This window comes from Apis florea, unplaced genomic scaffold (genome assembly GCF_048593485.1).
Source record: "Apis florea isolate Af1SG1 unplaced genomic scaffold, ASM4859348v1 contig_2293_pilon, whole genome shotgun sequence".
NCBI classification, from domain to species: Eukaryota; Metazoa; Arthropoda; class Insecta; order Hymenoptera; family Apidae; genus Apis; species Apis florea.
The window spans coordinates 6,482,594-6,506,975 of NW_028256554.1; the positions used below are offsets into that span (position 1 = coordinate 6,482,594).

Sequence of the window (24,382 nt, forward strand, 5' to 3'; positions counted from 1 at the left end):
CATTATATTAACTTCTCTTAACGTCATATCAATTTAACGCTATACAACATTTATTAATTAAAATAATCAATAAACCAGAATCAATTTTTTGTCTCAATTATATCTAAATTACCGTTGGACGAATATTCAACGACACGAACTCTTCAAAGAATCTTCAATTAATTAATTAATCACGATTCGATTTTTCTCCGATTTTTCTTCGATTTAATTGTAATTACCGGTAGCGACGACTCGATCGAAGTTGAGAGGATCAAAATTTCCGCCGAAAAATCCGTTAACAAACAAAGTGATTAAAAGATCGCGTTTGCACGAAGCGTATAGGAGGCAACGAAATTTTAAACATAGGAGACGGATTTGATTTTTCGCGCTGCACCTGTATTCGAGCATGTGGCCTTTGAAGAATTTCATCAGCGATGACATTTGGCCCCTCCATCGAGTGTGGTAGCGATGATTACAGCCGAGGGCCCATCGATCGATCCTTCGATTCGTTCATGAATGAGATTGGATCGATTTCGATGTACATACGTATACTCTCGAATCCAAGTCGATTGGGTGTGAATGAAATCACTAGTGAAATTCGATTTATAATAGGTGATGTTTCGCTTTCTACGTTTATAAAGATGGATCGTAATTTAATTTCCAATACGAGTATTCATATTTATAGGTATTTTGGTAATATTTTATAAGAAGGAATTGAATTTTATATATACGAATATATGAGAACTTTACTCAAAGATATCGTAATAATTCGATTTGAATTACTGTAAAGAAACGTTGTCTAAGATAGTTTGTCTTAGATCACTTTTTTAAGAGAACAAAGTCTTTCCCTTGCTGGAATTGAATTTTTTTGAAGATCCTCTTATACATCGAGAAAAATGGAGTGGAAAATTGAATTGAAAAAATTGTACAAACTTTTCACTCGCGAAAAGTTCGATTCTGCTCGATCAAGATTGGATTGTATTAAAAAATATCAAATCCATATTCTTGAATTAATTATAAATGCTCGATAAAGAAGAAAGGATGAAATTTCATTCGAAAACGAGACATTGATGGAATCTAATCCTTCGTCTAAATTTTTCTTTTTCCCTTTTTTTAGAGTGCACGCGACATGTTCGAAAACTTTCCAGATTTCCAGAAGCTATTACGGGGCAAAATGGTAAATTTTACCTTCCACGACGGCTCGAGGCGTCTCGATTAGAAAAGAAAAGGAAAAGAAAACGAAATTGGAAGCTATTCGTAATAAACTCGATCTGGTTTCTACTAAATGTCATTCACGAGCCACAGGAATTTAATGTCACTTCAACGTGGCTCTTCTACGGTCGTTGTTCCAACGACAATGAACCGTGGTGATACGTGGCCGCGCATATTTAGCCGACCACTTCCGGTTCCTCGTGGCACAGGGGCACATCCCTCGAAAACACGTTGCGTTTCACTACGTGCTCGATGAACCGTCGGCGAAAGAATGTATTACGCTTGCACGCGCCATATTTTTTTTTTTATCGCGGGCCAACCAAAAGAATTATCGCGTGATATTTTTACCACGATGCGCGATAATAGGGTAGCGAGGTAATTTATAAGACTTAATCTGAAAATTTACCATCGATAATGAGAATGTTGAAACGTATTATTGTTATGAATAAAATATAAGGCAAGAGGTGCGATAAGATATCTCGAGTGATGCAACAGCTGATGTAATTTTTAATATTTATGACAAACACGGGATAACAAAGTTGATAAATTTCGCGTTCAAAGTTTGTGTTTTAAAGAGCGAATAGAGTAGATTTCGAGGAAATGTTGTAAATCAAATATTTATTTGTACGCGCGCAAATTTAAATTATCACGTGCGTTTAATATTGTTTGTAACAAATATTGTTCGATAAGATGAAAAATATGAAAATTAAATAAATAATAACATGGAAAAGAATTTTTCGTTAAAATGTGCTACACAAAACATCGTTAAATATTTCTCTCCAAAATTTTACTTGTACAGAATTAATATTGGTAAAACTTGTATCTGTAATTGTAAAGCATAGAAAGTATAATTATATAATTTATTATTTTCCTTTTTCATTTTATACAACTTTTATATATATATATATATCACGAAACTATAAAGATTATAAAACATCGAATCCACCATAAATTCATAAATTTGAAAGGGGGTTTCTTTCACAAGAACGACAAACGAATACACGTGGAAAGCAAACGTGTCGCGGATGCATAGATATGGCACGTTGCACAGTCCCGTAATTAAGCTTTCACCCCCCTCTTTTTTTTTCAAAGGTGTCGACGGGATTACAGGCGCATAATTAAGACTTTGGTCCGTGATTGCGCCTACGATTTTCCGGCCCTGCGATAACGAGGATTAAATGAACTACGTACGAACAAAAAAAAAAAAGGAATTGCAAACTTTTATTTTCATTTACAATTCGCTTCCTCCTTCCTCAAAGTCGTCGATGGAACGATGGAAAAACGCGAAAATCTGCCGCGAACGTTCCCTTTTTTTTTTCTTTTTATTTATAATAGGAATCCAATCGGAATCGAAGCCATTTTTCATCTCCTAACAAGAATCGATACGGTTTTTTCCTTCTTTTCTTTCCTGGGCGAGGAAATCCACGCGTCGACGGCAAGGGTGGATAAATTCGAAGATGCGACCCACCCTCGAGCCATCCACCCCACCGTGACAAGATTTGCCAAGGGATCAGGAAATTGCCATGAAATTACACGAAAATTGATGCAACACGCCCTTAATGCGTGAACGCGTTACCACATCCGCCTGGTCGACGGATTACCGAGTTTTCCACCATTTTTCTCTTCGATATTTTTCTTTTTTTCTATCGTGGGAACGATGTAAATCATCCGAAATTTTCATTCGCCGGCGTGATTCGAGGATATGGAATCGGCATTTAATCGGCTGCCGGCATAATGAAAGTCCCGATTGAATTTTCTTTGAATCCGGGTGGCGAAAATTTTTTCCGCCCATAAAATTGGATGAAATCGAATAAACGAGAAAATTTTTCGCGTTATACGATACGATACGAGATTTTAATGGAGCCTAGCGGAGAGAATTTAAATTAAATTGAAAAATTCTACTTTTACATACGCGATGGAGGAAACCGTATCAACGTTTCTTCGTATCTTGCTCGATCGTTACTTTGTTTGCTGTGTTTCTTCGTGTTTATTCGATCTGTTAGCACCTCATTTATCGAATCGTTCTTATCAATGAAAGTAACCGAAGTGATTCGTGCCACGTTCAGGAAATGTTAAGAAACGTTAGCAAAAGTGGCTTCGAGTTAATATAATGATATAACATAAAATTTCGTACAAAGATCTATCTTAAAACACGTATTTCAATAATAATAATTCTCAAAAAGAGAAAAATTCCATCATCGTCGTACCAAATAATTTCTTCACAAAAAAGGAAACGAATACCTGATTCGCATTTTCCAGACTAAAAAGTAGAATAGTCTCGAAACTTTTCATTCCTTAACTCCTTTTTTATTTTTTTCAAAGGGTCCAGATCATTTCAACGGCCTCGATGAACTCTTTTAACTGTTTAAAACAATAGTCCTCCGACTAATTTTCCAGCCAACAGAACATCGAATTAATCCAGCTACGGTGAAAATACAATCGAGTTCTCTCTCTCTCTCTCTCTCCTTCCCTTATTCAGCTACTCGGCGTTCCTGCGACAACGTTCGAGGATCCCCGCAGAAATTCCACAGGGCATTTCGAGTCAGAATTACCGGCGGCTAAAGGGCAGAGAAATTCCAATCTGCACGAGGTGAACGCGAAGAGAAGAAACGAAGGAGATGACGACGCGAGGCTACGAACGAGAAGTTATGCGAAGCGTGAGACCGGAAGCGATCGAGCGGTACAATTGGCCGGAAGTAACGATCCCTCGAAGGTGATCCACGAACCGATACGATACGATGGTTGAACTGGTTTTCGAAGAAAATTGTGTTTCCACGTATCGTCCATGAAGCATCGTTCAGATTAATCGAGTCAGTTGAATTAATAATTCGATTGGCAATTTTAACAACCTCTATTTACTCAAAACCGCTTGATAATTTTAATTTCTAACACTTTTTCTCCTTCAAACTTTCGAATTATATTATTGCACAATTTATGCGAATAAATTGTTTCACTTGATTATTTCGCTCTTGAAAAATCGTAGTCTTGATTTGTAATAGCGTGAACTTGGATCGAGTGACAATCGTGCGACATTGAATAATAATTACGTGGTATTGTACAGGCGTTCAAGGATAAAGAACCTTGTTCGACGCCATTTTGAGTATTTGTCGCTCGAAGTCGAATTTGATTAACGTGAATAAGACTCGAAACGTTTCGAGTTGAATTGAAAATTTATATTCGTTCGAGGCATCGTTTCGCGTTTACCAACTGGCCCCAGTTCCAGAGACTGCTCAACGACAGTAGGGCCCTACGGTTGTGCAATCTCGCCATTGTGCTCGGTGGCACACGACGTTCTACTACTTTCGCAAAGATTTAACACGGTTCCATTGACGGGCGTAAACAACGTCTTGGTGGACTTGCGATTCCTTCCTTCGAGGGATTATATAAAACGGTGGTTAAAAACTTTTTGCGAGCAGAAGAAAAGATCGATCGTGGATGTTTCCTATTGATTTGTGGAAGAGTTAATTCAAGTTATTATAATATCTTTAAAAATATTCGAATATCGTGTGAAGAGTATTTAAAATTATTAATTAGAGTCGAAATAATTAATATGGATTCATTTTGAAAATTTAGAGGTGATAGATGATATCGAAGGATGAAATTGTTTTTTCTTTTTTTTTCTTATTAAAAATAATCTGGAAATGATTCGCGTTTAAATGCACATTAAAATCTTTTGCTTACGTGCACGCGAATACTTGTATATTTATTACACGTATCACACGCGGTCTCGTGATTAAAGTGCATTTTTAACGGGTGATTTATGCGAATAAGATTGTGACACGTAGCACGCGTAGGACTCGTTCCGTTTTCATAACGAAGCTTCAGAGGTGGGTGGAAAAATTCGAAGGTCGAATTTCTAAAATCTTTAAAAAATTCTTCGTGAATTTAATCATTGAATTTAAAATATATCTCTTTTACATTTGTTTGATGAAGAAAGCAATAGATGAACCATACCGATCGTATATAAATAAATAGATAAAAAAAAACAAATTCTAACGTTTAAATTATATACGCTTCTATTTTACACGAAGTATGTGGCTCATTCTTCACACACGAGCTCCTCTAATTAGTAATCAACAACAATAAATTAGAGTGCTCTACTTGAATAATACTCCAATTTATCTACAAATCGCAAACCTTTTTCATAAATATTACTAACAATTTATTATATCCAATCCAATCATGCAACATGCAAGAATACCAAATTCTACCACTTCCAAAGATCTCAATAAATAATACACATTTAAAATCATCCACATTTCATTTCACTTTCCATTCCTAAAAGTCAAAAGTCAAAAATCAATAAAAAAAAAAAAAAAAAAGCCTAAGAAAATCCAGAGGAAAATCACCAGAAGTACTTGTTCAAGAAGTACTTACCTAGCGAATACCCAATCCGTTTCCACAAACTACCTAGACCCAGATACACCTTTCCCATCCCTAGGAGCCTAGGCGTGACGTATCTAACCGGCGAAACGTGCTGGAAACTCATCAAGGAGCGCAAACATCGTTCCCGATTTTGGTCAGGTAACCACCTGACAGCGACAGTCAACGTCCAATTTAAATAAAACAGTTCTACGAGCCTTTAAAGTCGCAGGTATAACAACGCAAGCGAATATGGTAAGCTCGATACAACGAGAGAGAGAGAGAGAGAGAGAGAGAGAGAGAGAGAGAGAGAGAGAGAGGAGGAGGAGGAATCGCGAGGAAGCGGCGTTACCTGGCTGGACGCGGGTAGAGCAGGAGAGAGAAGGAAAAACGAGGACATCCAGATACGGGTGGAGGTTGCGAGAGAGGGACGGTGAGCGTCTAGATTACAAGGATAGAGATAACGGAAGAAGGGGAAGAGCAGAACGTTAAGACAGGTGGTGCGGATAATAACGTCTAACGGAAAACCGTAGGCTGTGGGTCACAATAGTCGGCGTGTATTCAGCATATACGGCGATTTGTCATCGCCGGTTTGTCTCGTGACTTGCTTGGACGTGATGATGACTCAGAGAAATGGACTGGTCCAATTTTGGGGGTTTGAACTGGAAAAGTTGTAAGTGGGCCAGAAAGAAGGTGATTTACGAGCAGAAAACACGTACCGCTACGTGCATGCACGGGGAAGCTAATATTAGAATAGAATCTTTGGGAAGATTCTTGGTTGGGAAACCATTGTTTCCTTTTTTTTTTTAGAAGCGTTAATTATTTTAGAAGCGAAGGACGTAGATTTTGATTTTTTTTTTTTTTTTTGATACTATCCTTCTGATAGATTCTTTAATTTCTTAATTCTGAATTATGTTTAACATAACGATAAATTATCTTAATCCTAGCGATGGAAGAGAAGTTGAACAACAAAACAATTATCATGATAGTTACAATAGCTTCGTTATGTATAATTCATTCACAGGAAAATTGATACCATCAAGTTTCCATTGAATATATATATATATCATGTATCTCGTTAATAATAATGATCATTATAGTCAAATTATTATTATTTAATTACACTGCAACGTACACCACGCGTGAATATTACTTTTGATAGATACAAATCGACTGAACAGCACATGACCACGATTTCAATAAAGATCATTCAAGATTTCAAACATCAATATTTTTTTTTTCTCTGCCTTATTTTCTACAAATTACGAATAAAAAGGAATTTACAATTGGTATCGATTAGCACAGCACAGGTTTGAATAATTATATAAGTACAGGAAACAAGTAAGTAAGAAAGAACGAAAGAATAGAAAGTGGGACCCGATCGCAATCTTTGTTACACGACAAAAGAGCGTGGGTCCCAAGGGTTAGAAGACTATTAAGACGCCAATTATCCAAGTGATATATTTCAAGTTACCCATTTTCCGCGAGAAATTACTAAAACGCGGTTAGAGGAAGGGAAAAAGGAAAGAAAAGAAGAAAAAAAAAAATATTCCACTTCCGTTAGCCTGTCCTTCTAGCCGCGATCTTACTTCGAGGTAACCCATATGACGAACCACCCATACACGTATTTCCTTCTGCTTGCATCTGTACGCTTGCATACATTACAATTACATGTATGCACACATGAAACCTTTACATCGAGGATTCACGAGGGCGGCCTGAAGGGCTGGTGCACGGCATCGTCGACAGCCAATCGATCCACCGCCTTTCCTTTCTTTCCATTCAACTGTTTCTTCGAATAACTTCGTTTTCCATTCCCAGACGACGTGCATACCATCGATATGTAATTTGAAAATTTTAAAAAGAGATCGACCGAAAATTTTAAAAGAGAATGTTATTATATGTATCAGAATGATGGAAAAATATCGTAAGTAATTAAATAATTAAATCCTCGTATTTCTGTTCTGTTTAATTTGTTCCGTATAAACTATTGAACAATCATACTGTTGTATTAAATCTAATTAAATTTAAATAGTTCAATTTTAACGAGCAAAATTTGAAGTTGATAAAAGCAAACGATCAAATGATGATTTTTAGTTACTCTACATTTTTCAATCAACGTTATTATATAACGTTACACAGTTTTTCCCGAAAGTTTTATAACAAAATCCTCACAGATCGTTACATCTACTAGCGTGTCTTCTCCAAAGGATTTATACGCTATCACGGTATATATATATATTTATGGAGAAAATTTAGAAATGCTAACCGACGTCGTATAAACTCGTAACAAAGATTTATATTCGCAATGGGAGATTACTCAGTGTGCATACACGCTGTATACATTTATCTACTGTTTTGCTATAATACGTAATAAAAAGACAAGAAGGAGCGCGTTTCGAAAGAAAGGCAAGAAGAATGAAAAGACGAAAGAGAATACAATTAGATGTTTTCATGGCAAAGGAAAGCGAAGTTGGCAAATTTTCTCCCGTTTCAGCGAAATTAAAAATTGTTCAGCCAACTATTGTGCGTACCTTTTGGAAACGACGTAGTATCAACACTCCACGGTTTCATTCGAGACTATGAGTTTCGTATTTCCAACGAAACCAACCACGTTTCATTCAATCCATTTTGATACAACAGTTGAAAAATAATAACCGTGTATTACGGTAAAATGTTTATCCAAAATTGAATTGTCTCGAAATTTTCTTGAAATTGAAGGAAAATTATTCGTTTTTTATTCGTGATATCAAAATTACTGTAAAATTTTATGGAATTTCGATAAAAAAAAATCATAAAGTGATTGAAGTTACTATTCTACGTTCAAATCTATTTCCGATTATTCCTTCTCTATCAAAAAGAGAAAATTCCGATCTTGGTGAAATTTCTGTTCCAAAGGGAACATCTTCGATGGATGGGCTACATATGTACATGTATAATACAAGAGTCTCTTATTCCTTGCCACTCAGACTTTTCCACTCCGCGATTTCTCATTCAGAGCGTTTTCTGTCACGAAAAGAAGAACGCAATCTTCCGCCTTTCTTCTTCGAGGAAGCACTTCCTCGTAACCTCGCGTATGATGTAGTGTCATTTATCGATCGTACAGGTGCAAAGCAATCTTAGAGAAAATCGATGCACGTGCGCCCGTCAGACGTCTGACACTCTCAGGCAACATTTTAGGACGAGAATTCGTTATTATTATTGAATAGAGATGTTCAATCCACGGATTTATTTTCGGATTAACTTCAAATTTAAAAATAATTTTGATTAAACGTTAATACTCGATTAAATATTCGAACGCATAAATAAAATATCACGGTTAATTCAGCATCGTTAAAAAAAAACTAAGATTCCACACAAAAAGGATTATTTAAAATCAAAAAAAATCTCTACACATTCTAACTGAAAAATAACAAAATAACCACAGCAACGAAAAAATCCTACGAAATTAATCATTCTTAAGTTCCTTAATCTCCGAAAATATAAAAAGAACCGCGTCAAAGAGCATCGCAACTACAACCACTTCGTTGAAAGAAAAAAAAGCTAGAAAAAAAGAAATCGCAGCAGCTATTAGAACAAAAGAAGCGCAAAAGAACCATCGTGGTCCCCATTGTTTAACACTTTAATTAATCACAATTCCACTAGGCTAGATTTCGAAATCGCGTCAGACACCGCTAGAAAGAAAAAAGATAGAACGATAAAAACGGAAAAAACAGTCTCCAGAGAAATCGGTCGCCGTTGCACCCACACGTCGTTGCTCCACCACGAGGATGCACTTAAATCTCTCCCCTTCTCCCTCTCTCTCACAGCCCTTGAAAAGCAAATATACGCGTTACCACGTGGAAATAAGAGAAATAAGAGAGAAAGAGAGAGAGAGAGAAGAGGGGAACCGGGCGAAATACAGAAACTCTCGAGATTTCACGTTCGAAAAGCGGTAACGACACGGGCAACGAACCACCCTGTAATTTTTCTTTTCGTGTCTCCCGGGCAACGAATCATAAACGAGAGAAGCGCCAGACGGCATTGTCTCTTTCTCGTAGTGCATTACGTAAATGAGGGTACACCGTGACCATTGTATTCAATCTGCACGGAGTCACGACGGTGTCCTTCCGCTTCTAATCATCGCGTAAAGAAGACCGTCGCCGAAAGTGTAAGCGCGTCACGTCGTCGTCGTCGACAACGAACTCTTTTCACCTCGCCTCGTGTTTCTCTCTCCACCTGTCCCATTTATTCGCATCATTTCGTTCTTCTCTCTCTTTCTCTTGTGTTTCTGAGTGTCTTTTTGTCGGCATCTTAGGCCACGATTTGCTTGGAATTAACGGCGACGTAATCTGCCGTTTTTTTTTTCCTCCCTGTTTTTTCTGTTTTTTTTTTTTGTCCAAAAAGAATCATCTTCAGACAGAAGATATTTATTTTCGTGTAGATACTTGTATTTCGAAACTTGGATCTTCTTCTTTTTTGCTCATCCTTGTATTCTTCATTCTTCAGAAGTGATTGTAAAATTGTAAAGATATTTCATATACGTTTAAATATTTCACGTGTTATTTTTCTACTTCAAGCTTTCTACAGTATCTAATTTAGCAAGTAATTAATTAGTCAATAATATATGTATTATTTTTTTTATTCTGATAATTCATTTTCAAAGAATCATGTTCGAAACGAACGAGTTATTTTTCTGAGAAAAAGTAATTCTTTGAACTTGTTGGATAAAGAAGAAGGTGCAGCTACAATACATCGTTAACTATCATTACGCCATTGGCTTAATGAGGTTAATCATTCGAATCGAATGAATCACTGCAATACATATATATATATATGTATATCACCGTTGCTATCCAACATAAAAAAAAATGTAATTTTAAATCGATTCTCGAATTTTCTAATTGCTGTTATTATCAGAATATTTTTCCTGGGCACAAAATTATTCCGATTCCAGTCGATTCGATAGTTTTCCTTAAAACGCGTAACCACAATGTTGCAATTGCAACACGTTAAACTTTGCCTCTGAAACCATTAGTACAACCTGTTACAACCTGTTAGAATCCTAAAACGGACTAAAAGATTATGCAAACAAGCAATCTACGAGTGTAACGTATACGATACAATCCTAGTTTCTTAATCTAAATTAGATATTGTTAAATCTTGTTGTTCATTCTGCATTTCCATTTTCAGGAATACAGGGATTTATCTTGATTACGAGTCATTTTCAAGCCAAGTACTTAAACAGAAGAAAGAAGGAAGAATAAATTTGTTTAATTTCGCGAACAACTTTCAATCGTCATTTTAATTACCCACTGTTCATGGATTGAAAGCGTTTGGGTTCATTTAACATTGCTATTACTGCTCGGCACATACCTATTAGTTTCTCTCTTATGCAAAAGCCACGCAAGCCATTAAAGAAAGAAGTTTTCCTTTTAAACGTTCGTCCTAGATTTCAAAATTTGCGAAAGGTTCACGCTTGTTTGTCCTAGTTTGTAGATAATTTTAGACCACGAAGTGAAGTGTGTCGACAAAAATAAAAAAATCAAAATTCAATTCGGAAACAGAATATCGTCGAGAATATTCTTCTTCTTTCAGACTTCAAAATTCTTTTCGTTTGAAATCTATTTACGACACTTCAAAGATCTCGGTACAATTTCTTTCCTCTTGACTTTCCTGATCATCGCTCTATCAAACTACGTAGCAAACTTTCATCAACGTTGAAACGATGAAATGAAAATTATATTTGAAATAAATTATCTTAATAGATCGTTTTCTTTCTGGAAAATTAAGCAATTCGAGAAAAATTTGTAAAAAAAAAATGATCGTTTTGATCAATAATTGATTTCATTTCCTTTCGTTCTTTTGAAAAGGAAAGTTGTACGCTGTGACGATGATGGCAAAAGTGTGAAAAATGCATTTATTTCCTATAATTCGTGAAATTTAATTTTGATTTTTTTTTTTTTTTTTTTGATTTTCGTAAGAATTCTTTACGAAACTTCAAGAATTTTTATCTTTAAATGTTGACGAATAATACTAAGGTTCGTTTTAATCCAACTGAAACCTCAATTTATTTCATGATACGTTAAGTGACGTGAATTTCTTAAGGAGGCTTAATTAAATAATTTCTCGGCAATTTTTGCACACGTTCAATTCGCAATTAAGGAAGGAGTAAATCAAAACTGATGTAATTCTCTTTTCATAAAAAGAAAATGTCGAGAGATAATCGAGAAAATATTCAGCCATCGCTCTCTAGAATTAGAGAGTACGTCTATCATTACATCCAAAGATTCAAAGCTGGCAGAACGAGTCTTGACGACGTTGAACGCGCTAGACGGCCTAATATAGAGGTTACCGATGAAGACATTTCAACATTTCCATGAATATATCACAAGAAAACTAATTGTACATAGAAAAACACCGCGAGTCCGTTTAAAAATCGGTTAATTGATAATTGATTGATAAATAGATTACATCTTCTTGCTAAATTTGCGAAATTTCTATTACCTCTCTCTCATTTTCTCTTATAATATACCATACTTTCTCAGCTGTTTCAAAAATAAAAAAAATTATTTTCTAGCAATTCTAGAACCGATTCCATCCATCGAAATTCCTATTAAAATTCTTCTTCTCTAAAAAATTTAAAAACCCTTCTCCATTTATCGGGAAATTTAACATCTACAAACGCGATTCGAGAACAAAAGGCAACATCGTTCGAGTCACGGTCAGACGAGCGATAATGCGCGGTGGAATTCTAATCGGACCATCGACTTCTAACTGTTTCAAAGATACGGAGGGTTCTCTGCGGCTTGCCTCGGAGAAAACCTCATAATCTCCACGGGAACATGACCAATGTAACCCAATTCGCCAAACGACAAACTCCACCTTGGTAAGCCTTAATCGTTTGCCCATAGGCAGATGTGCATAGGTGTTACAACCACGTAACAGCTGGGCACCTGCTGCTCCTCGAGCAGCTAGCCTCTTCTCTTTCTTCTATCTACCTGCGCGTAAAGAGAAGAACAACCTTTGCCTCTTTGTGACACGCTATACCACGCTATATCCAAGAGAGAGAGAGAGAAAGAGAGAATCAGACCACCAGGAGACAACGACAAAACCTGTGACTTTCTCCGTGGTGGATTTATTTTTCACGTTCGAGGGACTTCCTGCATCGAGGGAAAACAATCGTGCGCCTCCTCCAACTATGGAATCGGCGATGAATGGAAGAAAAGAAGAGATCCCCTCGTTTAATCCGGCTACCAACTTTCTTTTTCTTTAATTGCGCCTCTCGCGTATCAACGTCACGCGAATTTTCTTCGATCGATCGTGATTCCCTTCCACCTTTCTTTCGACCATCTTTCAAATCATAGCGAGACGTTTTATGAGACCTTTTTTTATATGTCGAGATTAATCTGGCGCGTGTATCAAATGACAGATATTTTATGTTATTTCATGTTGGTTAGAAAATGGCATTTTAATTCTGAATTTTCTGTAATCTTTTCGTTTCCTTCGGTATCATTTATATTACGCAAATTATTTTCTCACGTGATACGAGTAATTCAGATAATTATCCATGAAAAATTAATTTGAAAAGAAGAGAATTTGTTTTCGAGGGAAAAAGTATTATTACTGAATAAAATATGCGATGAATTCTCTTATTTCTTGACAATGAATAAATTATAGATTTGACTTTTATAGATAGAAACATGTTAAGCAATTTTGTCTAACTTACATAAGAAAAAATATCCCTCGAGGCAATTGAACATTCAACAGTGATCTCAGCCAATATTCTAATAAGCTCAAGAATCACATTGACAAAGACATGCTAGATTAAATATTCAATATCTTCTATCACTTCCAAAAATACAGTCGTTTTCTTTTGAATTATTCAGAAATAAGATATTCTTCCAATCAATTTCATTATGAAAACTCAAAAATTAAAAAAAGAAAATCTGTTTGTCTCAAATGTTATCTCAATTGTTAATCACGAATTAGATATTAATTTTCATTAAAAATTAAATTTATTATTAAAAAATTGTATTAAAAAATTATTACTTTCTTATTAATATAATTAACAATAAAAATATCAAAATGTTATAATAATTTTATAAATTGATCTACAGAATTTTAATTTCGAAACAAACAGTTTTTCTATGCAATTTATATATTAATAAAAATAACTTAATCTATCTTAAATAGATTAGATTATTGTATGATGTAAAATTTAGAAAAAAAAAATATATTTAAGAATTATCACGAAAATCCTATTAAATATACTGAAATGAGAAATGATGTTAATATCATTATTAAAAAAAAATTCTTCAAATATTGTTATTCAAGACGATTAAAATAATTCGATGCAAAAACAATGAAATAGGTGTGTTATGGCTACGCATATTTGAATTGTTTCAACAGGAAGTGTTTGACAACGCACTCCTCTATCCTCAATCGATATTTAAGTGCCTCAAGGATGTTTCTCATAGATGAATACAACCATGATCTCTATCCTTGACACGTTTTTTTACGTCCATAAACGGATCACGAATAAGTTTACTAACTTTAAAAAATGAGACGCGAAAAAAAAACAAATTTTCTTACTCTTTTTCATATATATATATAATAAATATATAATATATTAATATATATAAAATATATATTAAACAATATATATATATTATTTAATCTATACTATCTAACACATACTAATCTAACACATGCAGGGAAGTTATTAGGCATAACAGGACATGAGAGACTATAAAGGATCTTAAAACGAAATAATGCATCATACGACATGCATTTCTGCTTAAGATATTACACACGTTTAAAACATTTCATACCATGTCGTTGACATTCTTTGTGATTCGAAAAATCTTATTTTTAATTTACAAATGTCGCGATTTTGTAATTATCGATTTTTATCTCCTATTTTATTATTTTGTTGTTTTTTTAAAATATATCTCATCTTTGTGAATAAAAATTACCGATAACATGAATAATAAATAATATAATAGATAAATATAATCATAAATGTGACGATTAATGTAAATATTGTAAAAAAAAAAATAATATTTTAATTTAACAAATATCAAAAATAATATTATATATTATATATTGTATTTAAAATAAAATTTAATTATTACCATCATAAAAAACTCTAATTTTTATAATATTTAACATTAATATTTATTATCGTAACATTTGTTAAATGTAAAATATTTTCGAAAAAAAAATATATTTATCATATATTATATTATTAATGTATATTTTTATGTATCTGTATTTTAATAGTCGCCATATTTATTTTCCGTCTACTTTTTATTGTGATTTTAAAAATTAAAATAATTAAATAATTAATTAATAATAAAATTAAATTAAACATACAATTTACAATGTAATATTTAAAAAAAAATTAATATGATTAAAAATAATAAATGTCGTGTTATATTTTATACTAATAATAAATTTATCTAATAATTCTATTTATGATATATCGAAACGCAATATTTAAAAAATGGCGATTGTAGTACACAATCGACTGTCGTACTTTCGATATGTCATTGAGGATCCTCACACGCGGAAACTGGTTTACACGATGCAACGATTACCAAGCGAGATGCTAGGAATCCGAAACTCGCAGCTTCTTCAAGAGTCAACGTACTCCCCTCTTTTTAACTGAGCAACATTCAAACTCGCTTCTCCGCCACAGAGGCCACGCAATCAAACAGTTTTTTTGAGATTCGTATGAAACAAGTATTTGAAGCGGTTACAGGAAAATAGCGCATATTGCCGACAAAAATCGAAATTACCGTAAACTATGCCTACCAAACTATAACCAAGCAAATTAACATCGATATGTAGATTCTATATTTTTAATACAGAACTATTGAAGTTTTATTCATTTAATAATACATAATATAAGACTATATTTGAATACTGAAAAATTTTACGCGGGAAAATTTTTTGAGAAGATAGAGATTCTCCGTCAGGTGCCAATAGGATAAAATAGAACCGTTATCGTAATTACTATTTGTTTTCAAACATTCTTAAATATCGCGTTTACCAATGATTATACATCGCGAATATTTATAAACTCGCATAGCTCGTAAACCAGTGCTGTATGTATGAGGACGCTCGATGAACTTTTTCAGAAAGTTTTCGTATAAAATATGTACTCACAATATAAGCAAGAGTTGCTCCTACCAGCAATAATCCACGTGCTGAGAACACACTGAGCAACACAATGTACACACAAGCAAAAACACTCGCGAAAATGAATTATGACTAGGTATAGAGAAACGCAATATCACTAGCGCGTTTCCGAACAATATACGAAACACGTTGTCTCGATATACTCCGAAAAATAAAGCACGACGGAAAAAAGATAGAAAAACCGCGAACCGTGAAAAACGTTCGCTCATGACCGTCTCGCGTGGCCGGCTGTGACTCTACTCCGGTTCGCTTCGGCTTCGGCGCGACACTCCAATCCCCACCAATCACGATTCTCCCCACCAATCGTCACGACTTCTACTTCCAGTTTGTACTTCCGATCTTCTCGGTAAAGTTCGGCAATTTTCGACGCGATCGGAGGATCGCAGAATCAATCTTAATAAATAGGATTATTTTTTATGATTTTCTTTCAATTTAAATCAAATTTACAATAATTATGTTAATAAAATTATTATTTCGTAAAGAATAACTTAAATTTCAAAATATAGTATTTTTTAATAAATTGTAATTTTATGTATGCATATTTTTTCATATATATATATATATGCATATTTTTTAAGTACATATATTTAAATTATATTACGAATTGCATAAAGAATTTTTTAGTTTAAATTTATTGAAAGTTATAAAAGTTAAATTTTTTAACGAAATAGGAATAAGAAATATGAAATTAGGAAAAATGAAAAATTGCAATATTTTATTTAAAAAATTACATTTATCATATCGTCTTTTTATTTTTATTGTCACCATTTTCTGTATATATATCTTTTTTTAATTCATAAATCTGAAAAAAAAAATTTATAAATTTTTATTTAAAAATATTTGTGAAAATATATTTTATTAAATACATACTTGTATATATGCTTCAGTTAAAGTTATCATTTGAGGCAAAATCTGAGTTACATGTAAATCTTGTAACTCGTACCATTGACCAGTTGCTCTATGTAAAATATGGACTCTATATGTTCCTTGACCAGGTTCACCATCATGAACTATATTTGCAACTAAATCATATGTTGTATATGGATGTTTTTGTTTCACTTCAGATGTTAAAATATCTCCAAAATCTACATTTCTTTAAAAGAATAAAGAAATAAAAAAAATATATTTTTAAATTTTAAATTAATATTGAATTTCACTATTCATACATATTAATAAAATAATATTGCAATTTTCTGTTACTTACTTTACTGGAAAATTAACTATGGTAGGATTTTTTTCTACAAAGAATGTATTTTTTGTAAACCTCTATGTAACAAATTATAAATAATTATTCACAATTCTAATAATTTTTTATATTAAATAATCTGTAACACAATATTATACTTACTTTTATATAAAGTATAAGATAAGGAGGGAGTTCTGTTATCTCAAATCTTTTCATAAAATTTTCTTTATAAGTTTTATATTCTTTTTCTGTTATAGCATTAAATTTATTTAACAATGTGTACAAATTAACCTATAAAAAATGTATTTTATAATATTTATGATAATCAAAGTTTATAATCTACTTACTTGGGGAATAATGTTTTCAGTAAATTGATCTTTGAAAAGAGGTGGTGGTGGAAGATCACATGTTAGATATAAAAATGGACTTTCTGTTACTGTTTCACCATATTCTACAGTATGAAGCAATTCACTTCTTTGACTTTCTTCTAATTCTAATGGTGGTATCTTTCGTGTGTATATTCTCATATGACCCAAAAATGTTTTATATACTATACTAGAATCACGTTTTTTTGTACCATTTAATGCTAAATGAAGAGCATTTAGAAACCATGAAAGAAAATCAATTGGATCGCCTAAAAATTTTATTTTCAATAATTAATAATGAAAAACAACAAAATTTTTATTATAATTTATTTTGTAGTATAATTAATATAATCTATTTTTTACCTTGTTCAGTAAATTGGAATCTTTTTTTACTCCATAAAACAACAGCCTGCAACATTTCATGTGGACTGACATGAGCTTTAAAATTACGTGGATTCCATAACTTTCTCATTAATTCTCCAAATCGTTGAACTAAAAGATAAGAAGAATCTCCAGGTGGCCTTTTTACATGAGAATAATTAGATTCTCTTAAAAAAAAGTCTCTTAAAGGTGTAACATGAGAAAGTGCCTAAAATTATTAAAATTATTATGAATCTATATATGTGATATGAACTTAAAAATATTTAAAAATAACTCACTTGTAGAATCACATTACAATAATCATTTGCTTTAATATTATTCATTCCCACAATACCAGGGGAATATAATGAACCATCTATGGCTCTTGATAATTTATCACTTTTATCTAATTGTGCAATTTGTGCTTTATCAAATGTTGGATTTAAAACATATTTTATATCATCCAATGATGAATCTGATAATTATTATGAAATAATATTGATAAGATTTTTAAATAAATAAATTTATAATAATATGTTATAATAACATTTTCTTACCAATAATTTCATAGTTATCAGGTAAACAATAAAATTTTAATGTATGAAGATTTAAAAAAACGTGATGGCTCTCAGCCACACTATGAGTATATGCATGAGTATTAGTACCTCTACCTTGAAAATATTTTCCACATACAAGACAAGCATATACATTAATTCTTGACAATGATACTGAACATAATTTTTCAAAATCAAAATCCAAAAATTGGCGATTTATTGTATCTAAATAAGGACATAGTCGTGGAGGTTCTGAATTTATTTTAGTAATTTTAATTCTTTCTGTAATTAAAAAAGATTATAATATATTTTACAATTTTTAGGTTATAAATAATATTTGACAATTAAAAATAAAGTTCATATTTGATATAATTATACTTGTGTAATTTCTATGGAAAATCTATGAATGTCAAAATAATAACATTTTTACTTATAATAATAAAATATATATTATCTATCACATAGATATAATAAAAAAAATATTAGCTAACCTTAAAATTCAAGCATGTAAATAATAAATTTTGACATTTTATTTTTATAAAATAAATTCAAAGTCAATAATAATTAATTTATATAAAATTTGATTATAAATACTTACTGTTAATTTCTTCATCTGAATTATTTTGTTCTATCATTAATTTTCGTTTTTGTTGAATTCCTGATTGATTTGTCGCCATTTTTATTAGCAATTAAAGCAAATTATTTTTATGAACTGATGAACTTGTAACATACTTATATAAAAATTAGAGATTTTTATTTCATATGTATCTAAAAACACGTGTATACGTATAATAAGCAAAATTGTATTTCAATAAATGTAATTTTTAGCATATGTATCTCAGTTACAAGTGAAATATATATATACACATACAGCAAAAATATTTTTCTAAAAACATTTCTCAAAGATGGCACTAATTCTCAATTCTTTATTTTATTCTGTTGTAGAAATATTTTTGATTTTCAAGAGATGGCATTAAAGATCAATTCTTATTCTTTCTCTATCTTCTTCTAATATTTTTTTTCCTTGTTTATATGTTTCACTTGCAGTACTCTGAAGATGGCGCTAATTTCTTAATTTTTAATCTATTTTTATCCTCTTTCTATTGTTTGCTTTCTTTGTCTATATCTGATCACAAATAATGTCGAGGTGTCAATTCAATACACTTTTATCATTTTTTTTTTACAAAATTACAATATATCTTAATTTTTAATGTTATAATCTTTAATATAAAGAAATATAAGTACCTAGATACACGAACTAAAAAATATATTATTTTGTATCTTGTATATATTTTATGTTTCTATATATATCAAATTTTACATACATTCTTTTATTTCTATGTATCTATATATACATATATATATATATATATATGTATATTTTGTATATATTTCTTTTTTGTCATGTATATTTTATATATGTTCTATATTTTTAAACTTTTATAGGTTTTAAAATTTATATAATAAATTTATAATGAGAAGATATTTGTAAAGTTAAATCATATATAATTGATTTTGATTTCTTGTCTTTAAATTTTAATTATTATAAAATCACAAAAATTTAAATAAACTTTCTATAATAAAAATTAATTGTTTAAAAATAAGTGTAAGTAAATATCTTTCGATCTTCGATAAATCGATCAAAAGAATGTTTTGCGCGCCATCTACAAAACAGATTCTTTTTAGATGAAAAGAGAGCACTATAAGTTAATTCCCCCGCTACGGATGCCACGACTGATTGTAAAAGACTCCTCGATGGTGTGGACGCAGACTCACTTAACAAATATCCCTGGATAATGCATTTTTAAAAAGTAGAAAAATTTTAAATTGAAGATCTGCAGGTGGCAAATTAAGAAATGTCGTAATGCGTGACATAAGTTTTTTAAATCACGTAAAAAATCTTTGCCGTTGGATTTCAAAGTAAAATCGTTCTAATCGGTCCTTCGGGTCATTCGTTTAATCTGGCAACAAGACGATCCTCTTCATTCTGTTGATATGGCCGTCGTCGAGGAATTTGATTATTTATGTCGCTTATGTGCGACTAAAACAGGTATTCTAATGGGATTACCAATCTTCGAAGCCGGCGATCAAATGCGCAACATTGACAAGAAAATAGCCGCGTGTTTGCCAGTGCAGGTAAAATCATGCACAAACGGTAGAGGTCCAATTTCACTGCAATCTTCAGTGCTCTGTCTTCACCCCCTCTTCCTAATTTAACTATAAATAGAGGAAGAAAATTGGTGCAAGGTTTCACGATGTTTTTATAACAAGGATCATGTTCTGCATTAATTTTAAGCATGTACAATTATTTTTAAAATCTGAAGATTGTGATGCCACTTAATATATTCTTTGGAAAAAAGTATTAATTTTTATTGATTGATTGATTATTTTTAGGTGTCTATGACTGATCAATTACCAAAAGTGGTATGTGCAGAATGTGCTTATAAATTAGATCAGTTATTTGATTTTCGTGAAAAATGTTTACATACTGAAGGAATGTTTATGGAAATGTTAAAAGAAATTGCCAAAAACGAAGTTCATATATCAAAACAGGATTTAGAAGAAGTAGAAGAAATGAATAGGATTCAAAGAAATATTAGTAGAATACAAAACAATATTGAAAATGTACAAAATCATGTAACTCCTCAAGAAACAGGAGAACCTACTATACATACTATGCAAGTTATAGATGAAATAGATTTGGCAGCTAGTGAACAAGTTGTTACACAAGAAGAAATGGGTCAACAGGATACTGATATTGAAGTTACTGGTATCGACTGTTTAGATGGAGATACTGCTAGAATGGTGGATGAACATATACGAGAAGTAAATGAACAAATAAACCTAATATGCTTGCTGAAATAAATTGTACTATATTATAATAATGTTTTTATTCTAAATAATTTCTAAATATGTAATAATAAATGCTACTTAAATATATCTTCTCATTACAGGTGTCTAATCATCAAATAGCGATGCATTTGGAAGGTGATATGACTGTAGTTGGAAATTTAACTGTGAGTGGTCATTTAAGTCAGTTAGGAATAAATTATGTCACTTCAATAAATCCTGAAGATCAGAGTCGAGAACCAATTGTACATTATTGTGACAGTGTAAAATATGAATCAGTACCAATAAAACAAGAATATCATAGGTTGCAGGATAGATTAACTGCAGAAGATCCTACAAATGTACTTGAAACTAATGTAAGTTGTTGAAATTGAATTAAAGAGTAAAAGAAAAAAAAAATAGTTAATATTTTCTTCAATAAGAATAATTTTAACTTGTAGGTACCACATGAAAATTTTACTCCTGCTCAACCAGAAACCAATAGTGATATAGAAGAAACACGTATAGTTGAAAGTGAAACTCCTAGACATACAACTACACAAACAAATAATATGGCATCAACAAGTCAAGTAACTGGAAATTCAGAAATTTTAGTAGAATATACAAAAAGAACTAAGCATGCATTACTAGAAACAACATTAAATAATCCTACAATTGATGAAACAGGTTCACACTGGTATGTATGTCCATTTTGTAATGAAGCAACATTAGGTTCAAATAATATGATAGCACATTTTGAACAATACTTTTGTTGCTGTCCATGTGGTTTATATTTTACAAGTGTAGATGCCTTAAATGTACATAAAGAAAGATGTGATGTACATAAAAATAAAACAATCAACAAAGAAAAAGAAGTTATGGAATCGGAACTAGCATCTTCTCAAAATGATGTAAATGTAGAAGAAAAGAAACAAGCAACTGTGAGACAAAAATGGACTCCCAAAGTTTGTGCTCACTGTGGAAAACAGTACAGAACGAATTATAAACTACAAGAACATATGCGGAAACATACTGGTGAAAAACCTTTTCAATGTGTAACTTGTGAAAAAGCATTTCGTAGTAAAATTGGACTTGCACAACATACGGCCACACATACAGGTCAATTTGATTACAATTGTTCTACATGTGGTAAAGGTTTTCAGTCTAAAAGTTATTTGGTTCTTCACCAAAGAGTACATTCAGATTTAAAACCTTTTCCATGTAATACTTGTGGACAGCATTTTAAAACAAAACAATCTTTGTTGGATCATCAAAACAGACATCTTGGTGTTAAACCATATGTTTGCGAAATTTGTGGTAGAGGTTTTATAACTAAAGGACTTTGTAAAAGTCATCAAAAAATTCATTCAGGTATGGATAATCGCCAATATCCATGTGTGGTATGCAATAAAATGTTCGTTAGTAAAAGTTATCTTAATACGCATTTACGTATTCACACTGGTGAAAAACCATATTTATGTGAAGTTTGTGGTAAAGGATTTTTAACAAGAGTTGATCTCAAAATTCATTCGACAATGCATACAGGAGAAAAAAGCTTTAAATGCGATATGTGTGGAAAAGTATTTGCCAGAAGAGCAGCATTAAGATGTCACAGAAGATTGCATACCGGAGAACGGCCTTACAGATGTGATGTATGTGGTAAAACATTTACACAATTTACTCCTATGGCTATTCATAAAAGATTACATACTGGAGAACGACCATATGAATGTGATGCATGCGGTAAAACATTTGTATCGAGATCAACTATGATGTGTCATAAAAAAAAACACCATGGTGCACCTCCCGTGCAAAAGGATGAACCAGTTCCTCGTAAAAATGAAATGAAAAATATTTTACCAGCAGAAATTGTACTTCGAGATTCTCAAGAAGGAATTCAAATTACTGCAGATTGAAACATATAATCAAATATTGAGAAATATTGAAATAAATACGAACAATGCACGATAGAAAATAAAATATCAAGTCTGCATTTTATAGGAAGCGGCATTAGTCACCACGATGTATTCCTTTACTGTAGCATATTATATGTTAAATTGTATACACACAAAGAATATATTTTCGAGAATTCTTTGCAAGAGATAATGTTTTCTAAAGTCACTTATAGGTATAGAAAATAAAATTAAATAATTATTTACATTATCGTCTTTTTTATATCGGTATATATTTTACCGAAATATGTTGGTATTTTTAAAATATCTACTTTTTTTATTTGCAATTTGTTTCGCTCTAGAATCTTTCGATAATCAATAATTATTGTTATTGAAATATAAAATATTATGAATTTTAAGTTATAATAACGATAAATATTATTTACAAGCTTTTACAATCAATGTATGTATTTGCATTATAGAATTTATTTTCTAGCTTGTGATAATAAATTTTTTCAATGATATATTTTAAAAATTTAATAGGAGTACATTATATAATTTAAATTTCTGATCAAGTAATACCTATGTTTATTTTTACAAAAAGCTCAAATTATTTAATAATTTTTGAATATACAAAGTAAATAATTGAAATAAATCAATTTATTATTTATTCATTAACGTTGTTCTAAAAAAAATGCAACGTGTATTATATTGACACGTTATTTATTTACAACATATTAAAGTATATTAAAAAAATTATTCGTTTTAATTATCACATGAGAATTTACATTTTATGTTCTGTGTGCATTATAACTTGTTATAAACATCACGAAAAAAGCAATCTAATGCGTCTATTAACTATGTAGTAAAAAAACATAATTATCATAAGGAAAACAAAATATTTTCTTATTAATATCAATAAAATATTAAAATATTATTTATCGAATTAAAGGCTGATAGCTACTTTTACTGCAAAGAAATGCTATGAAATGGTGGTTATCTCATTAATAATATAATTTTTAAAATTTATATATAAGAAAATCTAAAATTATATAATCACCTTTAACATTGTATTCTTGTGGCATCTCTGCAGTTCTCTTTTAAACAAAAACAGCTTTCAGCATTATACATAGTAGAAATTGTGATATATAATAATAAAGTGATTACATTATTTGTAAAATTGTGATTGTAATATTATTATTGACAAATCTTCTTGAAAAAATATAAAAAACTTTACAATTACTATTATTTTTTAATTTTATATACCTAAACGCACATTGTGTTAATATTTTTTTATTTATTACATATTTCAACTCTGAAATATTTATAATAACAAATTATTCATAATAAGGTTAAGAAAAATTTCAATTTTATTAAAAATTCTTTTTATTTCGAAACGGTATTAAATAATAATGTTAATGACAAGAGCTGCTAAATTTATATTGATTTTGAAATTGT

General features: G+C 31.4%; 3 protein-coding genes across 5 annotated transcripts in view; 1 reads left to right on the plus strand and 2 right to left on the minus strand.

Moving 5' to 3' along the window:
* LOC100866851 (rap guanine nucleotide exchange factor 2) overlaps window positions 1–16,017 on the minus strand; it is a 193,691-nt gene extending 177,674 nt beyond the window's left edge. Inside the window, exon 1 of the mRNA XM_086903949.1 lies at window positions 15,706–16,017. The gene's annotated coding sequence lies outside the window, so the exon portion shown is untranslated. The remainder of the gene's footprint in view (window positions 1–15,705) is intronic.
* A 409-nt stretch (window positions 16,018–16,426) lies between these two features.
* On the minus strand, window positions 16,427–19,274 carry Usp39 (ubiquitin specific protease 39). The gene is made up of 9 exons (XM_003694568.4): window positions 18,802–19,274; window positions 18,207–18,485; window positions 17,949–18,124; window positions 17,653–17,878; window positions 17,272–17,558; window positions 17,087–17,215; window positions 16,943–17,004; window positions 16,609–16,831; window positions 16,427–16,540 (listed from the first exon to the last, which is right to left on the minus strand). Exons 1-9 carry the CDS (start codon window positions 18,878–18,880, stop codon window positions 16,475–16,477), a joined length of 1,527 nt encoding a protein of 508 aa, XP_003694616.1. The 5' UTR covers window positions 18,881–19,274; the 3' UTR covers window positions 16,427–16,474.
* Window positions 19,275–19,881: 607 nt separating this feature from the next.
* LOC100870703 (uncharacterized) lies at window positions 19,882–24,166 on the plus strand. Of its 3 annotated transcripts, none has more exons than XM_003694559.4 (4): window positions 19,882–20,339; window positions 20,598–21,029; window positions 21,158–21,409; window positions 21,494–24,166. In XM_003694559.4, the coding sequence occupies exons 1-4, from the start codon at window positions 20,199–20,201 to the stop codon at window positions 22,946–22,948; spliced, it is 2,280 nt and encodes a 759-aa protein (XP_003694607.1). In that variant the 5' UTR covers window positions 19,882–20,198; the 3' UTR covers window positions 22,949–24,166. The 3 variants fall into 3 exon arrangements, with proteins under 3 accessions (XP_003694607.1, XP_012343357.1, XP_012343358.1); XM_012487903.3 differs by lacking the exon at window positions 19,882–20,339 and adding an exon at window positions 20,348–20,502; XM_012487904.3 differs by lacking the exon at window positions 19,882–20,339 and adding an exon at window positions 20,368–20,498.
* Window positions 24,167–24,382: the final 216 nt, after the last annotated feature.